This window comes from Eleutherodactylus coqui, chromosome 12 (genome assembly GCF_035609145.1).
Source record: "Eleutherodactylus coqui strain aEleCoq1 chromosome 12, aEleCoq1.hap1, whole genome shotgun sequence".
NCBI lineage: Eukaryota > Metazoa > Chordata > Amphibia > Anura > Eleutherodactylidae > Eleutherodactylus > Eleutherodactylus coqui.
The window spans coordinates 35,623,861-35,644,117 of record NC_089848.1 but is presented as its reverse complement, the minus strand read 5'-3'; the positions used below and the strand labels follow the sequence as shown (position 1 = coordinate 35,644,117).

Here is a 20,257-nt window from a genome sequence, read left to right as displayed (position 1 = left end):
TCATCTCAATCACTCACACATTCACTTCATGCAATATAAGACAGCAATACAAATAGTACATTATGTTAGTAGGCGGCCGCCCTCTTCATATTCTTAGTTACTCTATAACACAATATCAAAGAGAAAGTAATAGAAAGATAAGAAGTAAAGTTCCTGGACACCCCTGTGTCCCATGACGTCATCTAACCACTTTTTACGTGTCGCACGGAGTTAATTCTTTCCTGTAGCCTTCTCACAATGGCTATGGTCTCACATAGACTACTGCTATTGCCCCTTTGGCAACCCATTCGTCTATACTTCTCATTTACCTTACACATTTCACATAGACTACTGCTATTGTCCCTTCGTCTATGATTGCCTCTCATTTACAATACACATTGTAAATTCTACTAACACTAAAGTATACAGAAGAAGAAGAAGAGAGAAGAAAAGTTTAACCATTGTTATACTTACTACACGTTATCTGGGAGGCTTCCAAATTCTCCGGCTAGTTCGGAAAAACGTCACTGTTTCAGACAGGATGCCCGACTGGCCTCTAATTACGTCTAAGCAAGACGGAGGTCTTTTAATGATCGGAGAGTACTTCAGACCCACCTTTTCACAGCCAGGCTGTCCTCTCCCTCTGCAGTGAGTGTTTCCGGCTCGAAGGACCAAAAATGTAGAGAGAATTTGTTTTCAAGAAGAAGACTATCAGATTCCGTGTAGTAATCTGAGCTCAGGAGAAATTCAAATCAAACCACTTATGTGGTATCAAATAATTTCTGCTTTATTCTGAAGTGGACAAAGCATATATAGTCTAAATGACATCACAGTAAAGATTATACCTCCAAAAATGGATAGAATATATGATAGGTTAAGATAAAAAATGCTTAACATAGGTTACACCTTCTAGGGTGTATCTATTACATACAATGAGACCACTATGAACTCAGGAGAAAGGAATGCATGTAATACTTTCCAGACCTATCCCCTGTGGTGTGTAGCTTCCTGTCTATAGATATGCATACATGGGGGGTCTAGTAGACTATCATCTTTCCTGAGAAGACATGGAGGCCTAAAGAAGGGATATATTTAACTCTTTCACTACTCATACCAGTATCATGCTCTACAATGCAATATAGAATAATTAACTGATACATTGATCTACAATTTTCTTAACAGGCGCAATAGCATACATATGCGCCCTTGCTATCAAAACATTAGGACTCTCTAGGGACTATATCGACCTCCCACCCCCACCCCTACGATTCAGCAAGTTATCAGCTATCCAGTGGATAGAAAAAAACTTGCTAAGATGGGGATACCCCTTAAAACTTACTGTTAATTCAGTGATGCTATGTTTGCCGTAGATGGACACTCCAGAAAATAAGCTTGTAAATTATAATCCGTGCCGGGGTCTTTTATGCCCTAGTGACTATGACTGTTTGCTCTACCCTTGACCACACGGAGAACTGTGTGCGGCGCTGATAACAGTGATCTGTGATTTCTCGCTTGCTAGAAATCAGCGATGAACGAATAGTGCACAAACAGTGCATGACAGCCGCACGTTTAGACGCAGCGATTATCGCTCAAAAGACGGCTTTCAGAAAAGCTTTTCTTCAGTATCCTAGGATGTAATTAATCTGGACCTGGAGACTTGGATTCCTATAAATTAGCTAAGTGTTCCCTCACCATCTCTCCTGCATTTTTTTATTCCCCCAATAGCACAAGGAAGATCAGGCGATGTTACATCTACTTTCTGAGAGAAAACCGATATAACATACAAATTTAAACGTTTAGCCTTCGCAACATCATTTTTAACCAATCCACCATTTTCATGCTGCAAACATTCTATAGTATCTTTGACTTTTCTTTTGCTTTTGACACCCAAATCCTTTTTTATTGCTTTTAGTCTCTCTTTGAAGCCTCATTTCATTGTTGGCTTTAGCTTTTCTGACACTTGCCCTACAGTTTCTGCAAACCACATTATATTCTTCTTTAGATATTCCCCCCCTCTTTCCATTTGATGCACACATGTTCAAAAGGAAGGAAAATATGTTTAAGTTCTGTGTACATCCATCCTGGTCTGTTTAAATGTTTCTCATTCTTCCTTCTTTTAGGGATTGTTAACGATTGTGCTTTGAGAATCTCGTTTTGCAATATTTCCCAACCTTCTTGGACATTTTTGTCCTTAAAGGGGTTGTCCCGCGAAAGCAAGTGGGGTTCAGCACTTCTGTATGGCCATATTAATGCACTTTGTAATATACATCGTGCATTAATTATGAGCCATACAGAAGTTATTCACTTACCTGCTCCGTTGCTAGCATCCCCGTCGCCATGGTGCCGTCTAATTTCAGTGTCTAATCGCCCGATTAGACGTGCTTGCGCAGTCCGGTCTTCTCCCTGGTGAATGGGGCCGCTCGTGCTGGAGAGCTGGTCCTCGTAGCTCCGCCCCGTCACGTGTGCCGATTCCAGCCAATCAGGAGGCTGCAATCGGCAATGGACCGCACAGAGCCCACGGTGCACCATGGGAGAAGACCATCTTGGTAAGGTAAGTACCCCATCCCTTGGGTTTGTCTCGCGCTGAACGGGGGGCCTATTGAATTTTAAAAAAAAACGTTTCGGCGCGGGACAACCCCTTTAAGAGTGATTGAAACCTTCCTACACTCTGTCTGAGTCCATTAACACCTTATCGCCTTAGGACATACTTTTGCGTCCCGGCTGTGGGGTACTTAACAGCTTCTGATCCCGTGCCATCCCGCAGCGGGAGTTGTCTGTTACTGATATCCGGCCTCCTGCTGCAACAGCGGGGGTACATAGGGACAACATTCCCTGCTGTTAACCCCCTTCATGCAGCGGTCTATATAGATTGCCGCATGTAAAGGGTTCAGAGTGGAAGCTGCTCCGTCTTTGACATCATCGGATCCCTGCAATGTTATCTCGGATGGCTAATGGGTTGTCATGGCAATAGGATACCAGATACTGGCATCCTGGCTTGGTAAGTGATAAGGCAATTCAGTGCAGAAGTCCTGCAATTTTGCCATATGTAACCCAAAATGATACATATAAAAACTACAGCTTGGCACGCCACAATCAAGCTCTCGCAGAGCTCCTTCCATGGAAAAGTAAAAAAAAAGATATGGGACTTTGAATGCAGTGATGTTAAAATAACTTCCAAAAAAGGGTTTTTATTATGCAAAAGTGTAAAAACGTAAAAAAAGAATTATGTTTTTGGTATCTTTGTAATCGTACCGATTTGCAGAAAAAATGTATTGTCATTTATGCTATATGAATAAAGCTGTAAAAAAAAAAACAATGGTAGAATTGATGCGTTTTATTTTTCTACTCTGCAAAAGAAAATAATAAGTTTTACAATACATTACATGCACCCAAATATGTTACCAATAAAAACTACAGTTCGTCATGCAAAAAACAAGCCATAATATGGCTAAAATAGGCCATGTCCTTAAAGGGTTAAAATCTGCCTTTCTGAAATCCAACCTTGAGGTCTGAGTTTTCTCAGGTCTTTGTGCCCGTATTATCCAACATCCAAGGATCACATGATCACTGCCTCCTAAGGTCGCAGCCACCCTTACTTCCTCAACCATGTCCTCCCTGTTGGTAAGAATTAGGTCCAAGATAGCAGATCCCCTTTTTCCTCTTCTACCTTCTGGAAAATAAAGTTGTCAGCAAGAGCGGATAAGAGTTAAGGGAAGTGATGTCACTGGTATCACAGTCATGTGATAGTCTAACCCAGCAATTCAGAATGACGTTAAGGAGTGACGCCCACTGGTAAAGAGGCGCGAGACGTGCCATAACGACAGCCATGGGCATAAACTCTTGTACGTAGAGAAAAGGACACCCATCTCCAGGATATTTCCCTTCCCTGAATTAAAGTAATTGATTCATTTGCTCCTATATATACATTGATGTAGTTCTTATACAACTAGGCCTGAGAAGGATGCAATATGTGCACCAAAACGCGTTGCCTGCATACTTGTTTTTGGATCCTATGTATGTTTCTACTTGCCACTGCTTATCTGCATTAAAAAGATGAAGCTCAAGGTTAACCTGGGCTTCTATCACCAACAGGAGGAGGCTTTGTGATTTATATCCATACCCCCTCCTTCCTGGCAGAGCACCGTCATTTACATTGCATGCCAGCAATCATTTTATATTCATCCTCCTATGAGCTGTTGATCGCCAAGCGATGGATTGCCAAATTCTGCTCTAGAATGTTTTACAATTGCTTAAATGGCAAAAACTGACTAATGTACACGAAATCCGTGCTTTATATTTGCATTTGGTGTAAAAAATGCATGGTTTATTTTCTGCTTGAACTCCCCAGCTGGTGGGTCATACTACATGATATCCAGATCTTTAGGTCCAGAGTTCGGAGGTGCCGTGGGGCTTTGCTTCTACCTGGGTACAACGTTTGCCGGAGCTATGTACATTCTTGGGACAATAGAAATTCTGTTGGTGAGTTCTTGTTTCTGTTCTGTTGGTCTTATGTCATTTTCAGTGTTTTACTTGTTATTATTCTCCTACATTCCTTACCTTACACCGCAGTTCTTCACAGCATTACTGATTGGGAGAACTCAGCTTCAAAATGCTGATGCTGTGTTGCTCTAACTTCTCCAAACCCCACTTTGTCAGGCAATTCCCTGCGAGGCGAGACCATCCGGTCTCCACATTGAACTGACCTTAGCTGCTGTACAATACCATAAGCACTAGAGATGAGCGAACCTACTCGTTTCAAGTAATTACTCGATCGAGCACTGCGATTTTCGAGTACTTCAGTACTCGGGTGAAAAGATTTGGGGGAGGGAAGGCGTGGCGGCGCGGGGGGTAGCAGCGGGGAACAGGGGGGAGCCCCCTCTCTCTCCCTTTCCCCCCCACTCCCCGCTGCAACCCCCCACTCACCCACGGCCCCCCTCGAATCCTTACGCCCGAGTATGGAAGTACTCGAAAATTGCGGTACTCGGGCGAAAAAGGGGCGCGGCCGAGTAGGTTCGCTCATCTCTAATAAGCACCAAAGTCCCATCATTGTTAACTAATGGTATATGCGTGAAAGTGACCTATAAGTAATCTAATGAAGACAGCTGCCTGTAGACATTGTATTGATCATAAACATGGATGTTGGGATTGGAAAGCATTTGTGCTTATCTCAGCTGGGACAGGTGATAATGTGCTGTCAGGCACAGCCGGCGCTCCTTATCCATGATGAACAAAGCACTAGGTCGGATAGCTCAGGATCGCCTCCCTGCTCCCATGGGCAATAATGCCTTCCCAAGTTCTGCTCACTTAAAGGAAATTTATCACCTATATTTTTTGTTTACTTCTTGAAGCCAGATAGTGAAACCTATTCCACTTATCTCGTCTATTGTTGTTTTCTGATTGTAGATTTTTCTATTGTCTGTATATGAATATGGAGGCCACCATCCTTCTAATCCTGCCTGTGATGATAATGAGATGCCCACTGAGAAGTTTTCTCTACAGACTATTGATTACGACTAGCTATCCTCTTTTTCCATAGGCTGCGGCATTGAAAATAAAAATAAAAAAATCACTAGAAAATCTTGATTTCTGCAAGAAGTAATTTTCTGATGGGACATTTCTTATTAAGGCTACATTTCATCTGTAATCCAGAATGTTCACATCATTTGCACACATCGCCACATGTAGATTTCTGACCAGCATGGGGAAAAAAGGGCTTCGCAAAGTTTCAGGCTGCAATTTCCATTCCGTCATTCACCTTCAGACTCGTTGATATTCCTTTTGTAACCTGTTCCTCCTTTTCTCATGTGGGTATGACTCTCCCACTTGCTGGATGTCTGATCGCTGCTGTCTTCACTACTTTTCTTGTACAAGGACCGTTTCCTTCTTCAAATCATAAGATCTCTCTTCTCCTTTGTGCTTAGAAGAAATTTGCTTTGTATCAGAAAAAAACTAAGCTGCAACTTCTCAGAAGGGTGTATTAGTGTCCAGGCATCCTCTATGTGATACCGCCGGGGGAAGCATCCTGTATGGGTCCTGTTGTAAGCTGAACCTCCCCATGCCCGCTGCTACATCATACAGAAGAGGATACCTAGAAAGACACTTTAAGGAATTGGCAAAGAATGTTGTAGCTAAAATGGCGTTAATGGCGAAGCGTCACTTTGTATGTTTTAGCATGTTACATATTTACTATATTGACCGATGTATTCTCTTGTTGCAGACCTATATATCGCCATATGCTGCTATATTCCCAATAGAACAAGAAGATCCTCAGGCTATGTTGAACAACATGAGAGTGTATGGGACCTGCATCATCGCTCTGATGGCTGTAGTAGTTTTTGTTGGTGTTAAATATGTCAATAAGCTCGCTCTCGTTTTCCTTGCCTGCGTGATACTGTCCATAATGGCGATATATGCCGGCGTAATCAAGTCAGCCTTTGATCCACCAGACTTCCCGTAAGTGAATACATATCTGCTCTGGCATAAATACTGGTTTATAAGTTTTGGATTCCACTAGGCTAGTTACAGTTTAACAATTGGGTCCTAAAATGTGACGTATCTTCATGATTGACAGTTACACAATCTATAGAGTTTATTGGAAGAGAAGCCTTCATTCTACAACTAATGAGTATTCAACAAAATGTGAACCAGAGCTTGACTTTTTTTGTGCAACTTTTTGTAGACTTTTTTTTTTCTTCTTTCCTTGATAATTGGCTAAATCTTTCAACAATTACAATAAATCGTTGTCTTTTTCTGTTTGTTTTCGGCAGGATATGCCTTCTTGGAAACCGTGTATTAGCCAAAAGAAGCCTTGATATCTGTGCCAAATATATTTCTAATAATACAATTAATGAAGCCCTGTGGAATAAATTCTGTATTACTACGAATTACAGCACTACATGTGATCCATACTTTATTGCAAATAACCTCACTGAAATACAGGGAATTCCTGGAGTTGCAAGCGGTGTGTTACTTGGTGAGTCACAATTATTAAATAGCTGGATATTTCCAAGACGTGAAGTCTAAATCCCTTGTGCTGCAGTATGGGACATGATCTTCCCTTCCAGAAGACTTCATCCTGGCTCGGGCGTGGTGCGAAGAAGATACTAAGGGGGAAGTTCCAGGGTAAAAAGTAAAATCTTTTATTAGCAATTCATTGGAAATGTAGACATGACTAGTGGTCAGCAGAAAAGGAGAGGGAGGGGGAAGGGGGGTGCCCGGGGGCTGCCCACCACTTGGCATGGTTTTAAAACATTTCTAATTCATGGATTTTACTTTTTATATTGGCGCCTCCTTATTGTCTTAGGAACTTTTTAAGCAAACAGAAAAAGCAAGGGTAGAAGCTTGTGTGTGTTGTGATGTAAAGTGTGTCTTAAGGAGACCTGTCATGGGTAAAGTCAGCAAGGTTGGCAGCACAGCTCAGCAGCTACAACCCCACTTATTCTGTGCTAATTTTTTTCCGTAGCCCGCCCATGCAAAGGCAGGTAGTTCTCTTTAGGTCCCGCTCTTGGCACTATCAGTGTGTCAAGTTGACAGTCTGAAGTCACCCACTTACAGTGCGTGATGTAGCCAATCAGGTCTAACCTCACCCTGTTAGAGCTCCTTCACACTGGCGAGGGCGATATCAGGTTGTGACTCACGGCCCGATATCGCCCTCACCATCCATGTGAAATCCCCGAGGATGTGAAGTGTTTTCATGTGAAACCGACTCTCATCACTGCGGGGATGAAGGGAATCCCCTGCCGCGGCTGTCACAGCCCTGGCAGAGGATCGCAGAGTTCTCGCGTTGTTTTCAATGGGGCTGCTAGCTGCAATCTCACAGCTAGATAGGACATGCAGAAAACCTTGCTAACGTGTGTGAACCCATTCAAAAGAACAGGGTTCATATTCGTGCGTCTCGCATCATTTTCAGCCAGTGTGAAGGCAGCCTCACAGCGAGCAGCGGGGGATACCGGCTTGACACCTTGACTGTGAGAGCGGCCAACCTAGGAAACGCCTGTCAGGTTGAAGGGAGGTGAGTATAAAGAAGAACTTTAAAAAAAAAATCAAAAAAAATCATGTGTGCTGTGGCTGCAGCGCCCTGCCGTGGACTCCACTGACTATCTCATGACAATGGGTTCCTTCACATTACGTGATTTTACATTCAGGAAGTCTAGAAAGGAGTAATTTTCTTTATTCACTGTTTTTGCTCATTTTTGTTTTTCACTTTACACATTACTTTGTTTTAATTTATCAGTTTTATCCTCATTAATTAAAAATGTGCTCCATGATGAGCATTGCTCCCTGGCCCCATGTATGCGGTCTGCAGCCGCTGTTTGGGGGGCCGTTCTGCGCTGCACATCTGAAAGCTCAATACTGAATCTAAATCTACAACTTGAAGCCCTCAGATCTGTCTGTTCCACGGGGCTAGCGCAGAGTGAATGTGGGGCTGAGAGTGAGAAAGTGAGACAGAAGTGTCACATAAAAGGTTGGTATATAAGTGAGAATGCTTGGTCTGGGTGAGAATATGGGTGAGTAACTGGTCAGTGATAGAAAACAGAGGGGGGTTATTAATGGTACATACTCTGATTGGGTCACTGTTACTAGTAGGGTACCACAGGGGGCAGTACTGGAGGATTCACTGTTACTAGTGGGGTATCACAGGGGGCAGTACTGGAGGATTCACTGTTACTAGTGGGGTATCACAGGGGGCAGTATTAGAGTAGTCACCATTACTACTGGGTTATCATAAGGGGCAGTAATAAAGGGGTCATCTTACTAGTGGGTTATCATAGGAGGCAGTATTAAAGGGGTCACCTTACTAGTAGGGTACCACAGGGAGCAGTACTGGAGGGGTCACTATTACTAGTGGGGTACCACAGGGGGCAGAATTGGAGGAGCCACTGTTACTAGTGGGTACCAAGGGGGCAGTTTAAAAGGCGTCACCATTACAAGTGGGGTACCATGGAGGGCAGTATTAAAGGGGTCACTATTACTAGTGGGGTACCACAGGGAGCATTATTGGAGGAGTCGCTGTTACTTGTGGGGTACCACAGGGGGTAGTATTAAAGGGGTCACTGGTACTAGTGGGACACTACAGAGGTCAGTATTGGAGGGGATACTAGTGGGGTACCACAGGGGGCAGTATTGGAGAGGTCACTATTGGGATATCACAGGGGGCAGAATTGGAGATATTACTAGTGGGGTACCACAGGGGTCAGTATTGGAAGGGTCACCATTACTAGTGGGGTACCACAGGGGCCAGTATTGAAGGGATTACTAAAGGGGTAACACAGGTGGCATGACTGGAGGGAGGGCTAGTAGGGTACCACAGGGAGCAGTATTAAAGGGGTCATCTTTACTTGTGGAGTAACACAAGGGTCAGTATTGGACGGGTTACCATTACTAGTGGGGTACCACAGAAGGCAGTATTAGAGATGTTTCTAGTGGGATACCACAGGTGTTAGAATTGGAGGGATTACTAGTGGGGTACCACAGAGGACAGCATTGGTGGAGTCATCGTTACTAGTTGGGTACCACAGGGGGCAGTATTAAAAAGGTTACCGTTAATAGTGGGATACCACAGGGAGCAGTATTGGAGGGTTCACTGTTACTAGTGGGGTACCACAAGGGGCACCGTTACTAGTGGGGTACCACAGGGGCAGTATTGGAGGGTTTACTAGTGGGGTACCACAGGGGGTAGTATTGAAGGGGTCACTGGTACTAGTGGGGCACTACAGAGGTCAGTATTGGAGGGGATACTAGTGGGGTACCACAGGGGGCAGTATTGGAGAGGTTACTATTGGGATATCACAGGGGGGCAGAATTGGAGATATTACTAGTGGGGTACCACAGGGGTCAGTATTGGAAGGGTCACCATTACTAGTGGGGTACCACAGGGGCCAGTATTGAAGGGATTACTAGTGGGGTAACACAGGTGGCATAACTGGAGGGAGGGCTAGTAGGGTACCACAGGGAGCAGTATTAAAGGGGTCATCTTTACTTGTGGAGTAGCACAAGGGTCAGTATTGGACGGGTTACCATTACTAGTGGGGTACCACAGAAGGCAGTATTAGAGATGTTTCTAGTGGGATACCACAGGTGATAGAATTGGAGGGATTACTAGTGGGGTACCACAGAGGACAGCATTGGTGGAGTCATCGTTACTAGTTGGGTACCACAGGGGGCAGTATTAAAAGGGTTACCGTTAATAGTGGGATACCACAGGGAGCAGTATTGGAGGGTTCACTGTTACTAGTGGGGTACCACAAGGGGCACTGTTACTAGTGGGGTACCACAGGGGCAGTATTGGAGGGTTTACTAGTGGGGTACCACAGGGGGAAGTATTAGAGGGGTTACTAGTGGGGTACAACTAGTGAGTGAGGGCCAATAATCCTGAAACTAAAATCCTGTTAAAAGATCAGATATTGACTTGCAGGAAATCTCCCCATTCCAATAGGTGCTGCTGTGTAGGAATATTCTATCACTAATTGGCATAAACTCTTAGAACCCTATAACAGCCTAGAAGGATTGTACAGGAAAATATCCATATCTGCAGATGATGCAAAATTATTAAGTAGTTAACAGGAGATGACAATATACGGTTCCAAATGCATCTGGATAAATTGGAGTCTAGACCAGAAAAGTGGCAAATGAGGTGTAAAGTGTTGTGAGGTACGTTTGCAGCTGCCATCTTGACTCACTTGCTATGATGATGCTGCCGTGGATGCTCACCATTCACACTCCTCCTCTTCATGCGGAAGGCGCTGCACCCATCCCAGCTCCCAAACTCTAGCTACTGCCCTAAGGGTGCATTCACACGAGCAGTGCATACATAGGTGCACACAGAACCGTGCACCCACGTACATGCCTAAACGTGTGAATGCAGGTCCATGCAACATTGCTTGCACGCCTGTAAAACACGGACATGTGAACATACCATAGGGAACCAATGGTTCTAATAGCGCGTGATTTTGTGCTCACCTATGTACGCACACGCTCGTCTGAAAGCACTTTAAGAGTGTATATACATGCCCACCCTCATACTTAAGTGGCCAATATGTGTCCTGCTAATCTGTCCCCCACCTATCCCTACCAAGCCCTGGTTATCTTGGTCATTCTCGCTCTAAGCAGTTTGGTTCCACCCGTTGTGAAAACCTGGTTGGTAGCTTTTGTGCTGTCCTGGTTTTCTGAGTGCAGCTTGTTCCTGACTATTCTGACTTCTCCATCCCTGACCAGGTCCACTCTATGTGCCTGCTGCCTGCCCCGACTCACTGTTTATTGTATTTTGCCTGTTCTGCCAGCCCTGACCTCTTCCCTGATCCCTATACTGATGTTTATGCTGCCTGCCTTGACCTTGTCTCCTGCTTACACCCATGTTCACACCCTTTGGTGCCTTGCCTTGGCATCATATAGCGTCATCTGCCACATAGGTGAGACTACTTCTTGGAGTAACAACCGTGCGGACCCCATAGCAAAGACCAGATCCAAGTTCTTTGGGGTGAAAGTATAAAAACCTGGTGTATCCAGGTGCTGCCTCAGATTTAGCCCACCAAATTTCTGCTTGCATCAAAGCAGAGCCACATGCACTTGCTGACATGTAAATGGGAAGGGGAAGTACATGTAACGGCAACATGAGGACTTTAGATGACTGTAATTTAACTGGAGCTCCAGTGCAACTTACAAACTGTTAGGCTGCATTCACATCTGGGCTACAACCTCGGCACAAAATACTGGAAGAAAAGCCTGCATGCCGCTCTCTTCTTCTGGTAAAATGCCGGACAGTTGAGCTAAAACCAAATGGACCCCATTTTTGTTAATGGGGTCCGTTTGACGCTGTTTGGTTCCATCATAAGACGGACCTGGTTAGCCAAGAGATTCCCCTTTCCTGCTCCCCAAAGGAAGCAAGAAACCAGAACGGCCACGGCAGGTGTGGAAGCAGTCTTACGATATACAGAGATCAGAATAGTGATGCCAATGTTCTGCTTCTTCAGGCCTCATGCACATATATATGGTGTACTGTAAGTGTGTGTATATACACATTGGGGGCGTGTTATTCCTACGGACGCCTTATACTGGACGTTTCTCCTCTTGTTGGATCCCCTTTGTAGCACGCACCATGCAGAGCTGTATGTGGCTTTCCATTCTCAAGATCAGTGGTGGGAATGATATGGGTATGACCCCTATAACAATAAAAACCCCAGTAATGGGGATAACCTGTTCGACCGCCCCATAATGTCCCTAAAAACAACACCTGGCTGGAGATGAGACCTTTACAGCGGCTAACTGTTATTTTTCTGATTTAGATAATCTTTGGAGCGGTTACAGTAAAAAAGGATCTATTGTTGAGCGGAACCAAACGTCGTCTTCGGCAGGAGAAGGACAGAAGGCCTACAGTCAAAACTACATCTTGACAGACATAATGACCTACTTCACAATGCTGGTGGGAATTTATTTTCCATCTGTAACAGGTAAAGTGTTAGAACGCCTCGTATGTGTGGAGAACCTCATGTCTGCCGATACTGGCATGACACAATACATTTACTGAGTGGCTTGAGCATCGCTCTAGTTGGGAAGCCTGAAATGTCAATCAAATACTTCTGAATAAACACATGGAATCTTATAAGCTCTTTGTACCTGAAATAAATGGACAAGGAGTCCAAACCTGGATTTAAAGGCTGCAGCATTTATTAAACCGGGTTAATATAATCCAATACAACACGTAGACTTAGTCCTTCATACATAAGTCTACCACCAACAAACCAATTTTAATAGACCTTTATGTCCACCTGCAGGAGGCAGCCGACATTCCCACCAGGCCATGACCATCCTATGGCATGCCCCCCCCCCCCCCCAACAGCCGCAGCTATTTCAATCAGATTTTGCAATTCCATGTTAGAAATATCAAAGGCAATATCCAATAAATGCCCATGATCTGTACTATAAAAACCCAGCGACCAAATCCTTCCAATTCTGTATGCTGAACCGAACCCCCCTCACCCCCCAGTGGTTGGCAACCATTTTTTAATACTCTATTTAAACATTTTCTAATTTTTTTCTAAAAATGAAAACTTAGGGAACAACAAAACCATCTGGGTGTTCTTTCTGACAGCACTATTCTCGTCTCAGGAAAAATGGACATGGTTTTCTACAGTTCCTTTCAAATCTCCCATACCAGATCATAAGTTTTAATATGCCATTCGCTCCCAAGGGAATAACTAGAATGTTTGGCTCAGGCATCGCTGCCTTCATCTCGAGCAGTAAAGACGGCAGCGAGAGCCAAGTCATGCCTCTGACTCTGCACCAAAAAACTCAAGACAAGATATATCTAACCCCAAGTCACCCGAATAGCAGTGGCCCACCGCTCCTCGCTGGGCCCAGTAAATGAACCAATGTCCAACAGGCCATACAATCATTCTTTGGCCGAACATAGAATTTAAATCGATCTGATTCCCATCTCCCTATTTTCTTAATGCTATCTTCGCTAAAACCCAGCCTAGCTGCTCCGTGGCCGCACCGATTCTAAAAGAATGTGAAGTCACCTTGGCACCCCTGCAACCTGCCTTAATGAAGACCTTTCTTTAGCACTCCTATAAACTGAAACCATGACAAGGAAGATGGCATAACAAGGATCCCATCCGTGTCGGCGAATCTCTACATAACCACACAGTGCCCTGACCGGGTGTAGGTTAGAGTTGGGGTTTTGAAAAACTTGAATCCATACCCCTTTGTCCAACCTATCCGACTTAATCCTTGAACATTAAAATGAAATCCAAACATTCACATCCTGCGGACACTTACCCACCGCCCTCTCATTACAAAACACTTCCAAGCGTCCCAAGCCGCCTTATATCCCATCCAAGTCTTCGGGGCCACCGATCTGGATAAAAGCTGATAAATCCATTCAGCGCCCGGGCCCAGAGATGTTCTGGACATTTCACACCAATCAGATCCTCTTCCGGGGGATAATCCCTGAACTGCAGCATCTGGAGGCGAGATAAAGTAGAACCCATAGCATCCTGCTGTACTTGAAACAAACCCACTATGAATGTCCCCTCTAGGGGGCGCAGTGCACTACCCTGTTCTCAATCTTATATACTGTTTATACTTTGTACTCTTTTGAATATTTAAAGTGTTTAATAAAATTATTTGAAGAAAAGAATAAGATCACATTTCCCAGTATTAGGTCACGCTGCAGTTTATAGGTCAGTATATCATAAGCCAAAACCAGGAGTACAGCATGAACAGAGAGAATGTATAATGGGAAGATTCCCAGCTCCACTACATTTTGGGTAAGCTCCATAGATTTGGGTTACAAGTGCTGACCAAAATATTGTTGTGTGAAAGTGGCTAAGGCTCTGTTCACATTAGCACCATGACTTCCATGCTCAACGGGGCCATTAACCCCTTAATGACATGTCCTATTTTGGGCTTAAGGACGCAAGGATTTTTGGCGGATTTTCTTCTCCATTTATCAAAAGTCATAATCTTTTTATTTTGCCGTCTACACGGCCGCATAAGGGCTTGTTTTTTGCGTGGCGAACTGTAGTTTTTATCTGGTTCATTTTTGGGTACATTGACTATATTGTAAAACTTTTTTTTTTTTTATGATCGCAGGGAGAGAAAACGCATCAATTCTGCCATAGATCTTTTTTTTTTTACAGCGTTAATCATGCAGCATAAATAAGACAAGCCATTTTTTTCTGCGGGCCGGTACAATTACAACGATACCAAAATTCTTACTTTTTTTAGGTTTTTCCACTTTTCTGCAATAAAAACCCTTTTTTTTTGGAAATCTTTTTTTTTTTCTAAATCGCTGCATTCAAAGTCCTGTAACTTTTTTTTATTTTTTGATGTACGTAGCTCTATGAGAGCTTATTTTTTGCGAGACGAACTGTAGTTTTTATTGCTACCATTTTGGGGTACATACGGCTTTTTTGATCACTTTTCTAGCGTTTTTAGTGAGGCAAAATGCTAAAAATTAGCATTTTGCCTCAGTTTTTTTGGGGTTTTTTTTACGCTTTTTTCCGTGCACAGCCAAAAGCATGTGCAACTTATTGTATGCGTCGTTGCGGATGCAACAATACCAAATATGTGGGGGTTTTAATTTTTGTAACTTTTTTTTTATGCTAATCTGAGAAAAAGCATAAAAAGGGGGTTTTCAAAACTTTTTTTTACATTTTTATTTTTTTATTCATTTTTTTAATCTTTTTTTTTTTTTTTTTTTTTATACAACATTTGTGTCCCCCTGGAGGGACTTTCACCACAGCCCTGATGATTTCTGTGATAAGGCATGGCAGGGCTACTGCCCTGCCATGCCTTATCGCTTATACAGCGATCTCAGGCACTGGCAACACAGTACGCCAGTGTCTGGCGTCCTGTTGCCATGGCGGCAGGCCGGGCTCTCGCGATAACATCGCGAGAGCCGGCCGAAGACACAGAGGGAGCGCGCTTCCTCTGTGATCTCTTTCCCTGCCGCGATCTGACAGCCAGCTCCCGCTGTGAAATAGCACGGGATCATATGTGATCCCGCGCTATCCCCAGGACATACATAGTAACATAGTAACATAGTTCGTAAGGCTGAATGAAGACAATGTCCATCTAGTCCAGCCTGTCTATCCTACTGTGCTGTTAATCCAGAGGAAGGCAAAAAACCCCAAGAGCAGAAGCCAATTAGCCCTTTTGGCGAAAAAATTCCTTCCCGACTCCCTAATGGCAATCAGACTCTTTCCTGGATCAACCCCTAATAGTTCCTACCTGCCTGTATACCCGGATTAACAATTAACCTAAGATTTATAACCTATAATATCTTACGCCTTGGCGCGGGAAGGGGTTAAATGGATTGTCCTTTTTTAAGTCTTGAAGGTCTAGTCAAGGATATAGCATCAATAGTAGATCTTGGGTTCGCCATCCATGACCCCGCTGATCAGCTGCTTGTTGAGCTAGAGCACTTGTGCATGGAGCTGATTTCTGCAGTATTACAGACAATAGTTTTGTGCCCTGGGTTGCCTTTAATGCCAACCCAGGGCACTGTATTGGAATCTGAGCTCCCTGTCTCTAGCAGAAATCTGCTCCATGCATGAGCGCTCTGGCCTGGCATTGAGTTGATCAGCGAGCAACCAGAGAAGCGAACCCCTATTGATTTACTATTGATGACCTATCTTGAGGATTTCCTCTGTACAACCCCTTTACACAGAGCCTTACATGACTAATAGGATCCCATATACGTTTAATGGATCCATACGGTTTCTTTTCAGGTTTGTTTAGTTTTGTACTATTTTTTTTTTTCACTATTGTATGTGTTTGTTCAATTTAGGCATCATGGCTGGCTCCAACCGGTCTGGAGACTTGAAAGATGCTCAGAAGTCTATCCCCTTTGGAACAATTTTGGCCATCGCAACAACCTCTTTTATATGTATCTTTTATCTTATCTACTTTTTGTATAATACGGGTACTATACATTTTTGGTCATCATCTGCATTTAGATCAAAACTACAAATTACAAAGCCAAAATGTCATCTTCCATCCTGCCTCTTAAATAGTCAGCCCATGCACCCTGCACTCCTGTCTGCAGCCCATCTTGTCTTATGTAACACACCCTTCCCTACTGGGCTGTGCCTGAGCTATAAGGTTATTAATAATCCAAGTGAACCTGTCCCCGTACTCTGCCAGCTTACCTAGTTTGGCCCTTGTAACCCGCTTTTCCAAACTCTTCCTTTCCTGACCTCTGCCTTAAGCCAAATCAGTCAGTGACAGTGAATCCACACCGGCTGCTATTAAATCAGTACATGTAGCAATTGTTTGTTCAACGCAAAAAAATCAGCGTCAGCTTGTATGCCCATCCAAACGAATGAGCGTTCACAACGTAGTGATTAAATCTCGGTTTTATCTGCTCTATCCAAAAATCGCAACAAAAGAATATGCCTTTTTATTAAAACAAGAAAACCCGCAATTGTTATAGAAACAAAGCAAATCTGAAGCAATTGAAAAAAATCCTTACGCTCCTAAAGAGGGGTAACAATTACAGGTATCAAATCCTCTATGAATTAGAGGGGAAGCCCAGACTTACTTTGAAGGAGGGGAGCATGGATTAATACACAGACCCCCCCCCCCCCCCCCCCCGATGGTGGAAACCAAGGTGATGGCTGTGAAACGTGTAAGAGGAGTCCAGTTCTTGGTGTTACATCTTCTTTACGATTCATTACAAGACATACAAGTTTGTAGGCATATAGGTGGCAAGGCGTTTCAGTGCTATCCAAGCACCTTTCTCAAGGCTTTAGGCTTGAGACATTTATTATTCTTGTAATGAATCATAAAGAAGATGTAACACCAAGAACTGGACTCCTCTGAAACGTTTCAAAGCGATCACCTTGGTTTCCACCATCAGTAGGGAGTGTGTATTATTCCATACCCGTGTCCTTCAAAGTAAGTCTGGGCTTCCCCTCTAATTCATAAAGGAGTTGATTCCTGTAATTGGAAAGGAGTTGATACCCCTCTCATGAGCGCAAGGATTTCTCTACATTTTGTTCATATTTGCTTTGTTTCATCATCCCTGGGAACTCCTTTGTAGTTCTCTGGACCCCATGCAGCTCACCTTACTGGTTTGGATGCCTTTGGCATAAGAGGGTGTTAATCAGACACGAACACCAGGACTACAGGTTTGGCGCCTGGCATCCCATTCCCACTGGGTCCCGGTGCCCACAGCAGGTACATCCAAACTTTATTGATTATTTTTTTGTATCTATTCCCAATTCTCCTGAGGCGCTTTCCTAACTATACTATTTTCCACAATTGTTATAGGATTTTCAATAAGGATTTAAGAAGTGGCAGTTGCCCACAGCATTACGAGACATCACTTGTTGCTAGCAAGCAGTGTTAACGTAAAACCCTTATGCTGCATGGGGCTAACACGCATGAGCAGAGATATAATGGCCCACATTCGGCTACCGAGCTGTTGCCTTATTCGGTCCGGTACAGTATTGTTACACAAACGGGAGCCTTACTCTTCAACATCAGCCCTCTGACACATTATGTGAGCTCCATTGTACTTCATGTGTGCTCGCCCTTTAGTGTACGGAACATGATGGCGATGGAAGAGGGCTGATTTGATTGATACTCTGCTTTCTTATTTCATGTTTTGTTCCTTACGTTACTTTAGATCTGTCCTGTGTGGTTCTGTTTGGTGCTTGCATTGAAGGTGCTCTTCTACGTGACAAGTAAGTAGTAATAGCAAATGTTGGCATGTTGTTTGTATGATGTATGACTTTGTTCTACATGTAGGGAGCAGCACTGCTCCTATGTCACCAACACGGTGTTCCTTCCATGAAGCTTCTAGCCTTTTTACTGCCAGCAGTAAGTGTTTTTGTTCTTAATCAGGAGATCCTTGAGGATTTAGCAATAAGATATTGGCCCATTCTGACAATAATTGCATAGTTCCTCCACTAGAAATTAGAGGATCTTGTTATGGCTCAGAGGAAGCCTTCCAGGAAAGCCCTCAAGGTGCAGGAAGTAGATATTGTACTGAAATCACAAACTGAAAATGCGTCAAGTTGTACTTATCCGAATCTTCTCTTCTGCTGAATATTCAGGTAAGTAAAACTTTGAGGAGATGTAGAGCTCCATAAAGTTGGTAATTCTAAAAATGTAGAATTTATTCTTCGCTCTCCTGCGGATTCCACTGCTGACTTTGGCTTGAAACTGTATGAAAGTGCCATAAACATTATGGCTTTTTCGTTCTTATCTTTTTTGTCCCCTCTCCAAAAAAGATCTTTTGTTTGAAACCAACCTGAAAGAAATTCTAAGGGCTCACAATCACAGGCATATGCTGCCTGCGTATTATACGCATGTAATATGTGGTGCTAAAATCCCATTGATTTCTGTTGGGCCACTCACACCTGAGTGGGGGGGGGGTTATGCACATGAAAAAAAAATTGCAGCATGTCATATTTTTGTGCATATTACACACCAATGTAAGCTATGGAGATTTAACATACTCAGAAAATATGCATGTACACATGTATTTGCTGTGTTCTTCATATTCTACCCGCATAATACATGGGGCACATGCATGGAAGCTTCTGGATCTGTTAGCAACAGTAAAGAAAGTTTAAGAACTGTATGTTTTATTGCATTGACCATTTTAAGCCTGCCATCTATATCTAAAAATCCTGACTGACCCGATGTTCACGACACGAACCGAAAATGTTTAGTAATATTGGTTGTAAATGTTTTAAGAACTGTCGAGCTGAGGATTCAGCTTGAACTGCTCGCCGTCCACGACTTGGTCTTCCACGTTTTGGAAACATGGGAACAGTCAATTAGTGTACATTATATGTCTGTGTATTACACCACTTAGTATAGCATATGTTACTGTGGAGTTCCCAGTATATTCGGTTTATCCTGCGGTGATATATTGTATCTCTAATATACTCTACAGATTGCATCTACTACAGAGAGAGAATACAGTCACTGAGCTGTAGACCACTAGATAGCCGCGCGTAGCAGAGCTGAGTGTGCCTAGCCGCGCGTAGCAGAGCTGAGTGTGCCTAGCCGCGCGTAGCAGAGCTGAGTGTGCCTAGCCGCGCGTAGCAGAGCTCTCCCCCACCCCTTACTCCCCTTCTCCCTCCTCCCCCTTCACACTCACTTACCAACGTTTCACTATCCATAGCAGCACTGCCAATACACTTAACATAGGAACTTTCTTTCTCACTCACTCTCACTCAATTTCTGTCGGCACCGCTCGTGCTCGCTTAATAATATCCCCCTCTCTCCTTCAACGCTCCTTCCCCCCACCCCTCCACCCCCCTTACCATAATAGTATGTCATGGGTCACATTCAGTTAGAGCGAGCTGCCGGTGCTGTGATGGCATAGATGTAGGAGCTGTACAAGCACCATCGAGTACGCTAATTATCGAACGAGCATTAAAGGGGTTCTGTCATTACAATCTGTATTTTTTTTCTCCAGTAAATCTGGCCCGCTGGCACAACCTGTGGTAAATAACACATATAAAACGTTTTTTTCAGAAGTAGTACTTACCTAGGCTCCATTTTTCACCTCCATGGTCTGTTTACATCTTCAGCCCCTCCTGCTAGGAGGTCATCTCCCAGCACCCCTTGCTGTGCTGACCACTTCCGCCCTCACAAAGCTACTTCCGCCCATCCAGTGCAGTGAATAGTCCTGCTTGCAGTCTACCAAAATCTGCTAGTGTTTCTCCCTGGGTCTCTGAACACCCAGAGTTTCCCAAGGGCCTCCAGATCTTCCCTGCAATCTCACAGTAGCCACTCACTGTAGTCACTCATAGCA

At 43.8% G+C, this 20,257-nt stretch overlaps 1 protein-coding gene across 3 annotated transcripts in view; it reads left to right on the top strand.

Moving 5' to 3' along the window:
* The window catches only part of LOC136586879 (solute carrier family 12 member 7-like), a 203,860-nt gene that overhangs the window by 117,615 nt on the left and 65,988 nt on the right, over positions 1 to 20,257 (top strand). For all 3 annotated transcript variants that reach the window (XM_066585148.1, XM_066585150.1, XM_066585149.1), the window contains exons 6-11: positions 4,328 to 4,458; positions 6,197 to 6,432; positions 6,747 to 6,952; positions 12,261 to 12,425; positions 16,271 to 16,369; positions 18,113 to 18,170. In XM_066585148.1, the coding sequence (XP_066441245.1) occupies positions 4,328 to 4,458; positions 6,197 to 6,432; positions 6,747 to 6,952; positions 12,261 to 12,425; positions 16,271 to 16,369; positions 18,113 to 18,170 (895 nt within the window). The remainder of the gene's footprint in view (positions 1 to 4,327; positions 4,459 to 6,196; positions 6,433 to 6,746; positions 6,953 to 12,260; positions 12,426 to 16,270; positions 16,370 to 18,112; positions 18,171 to 20,257) is intronic.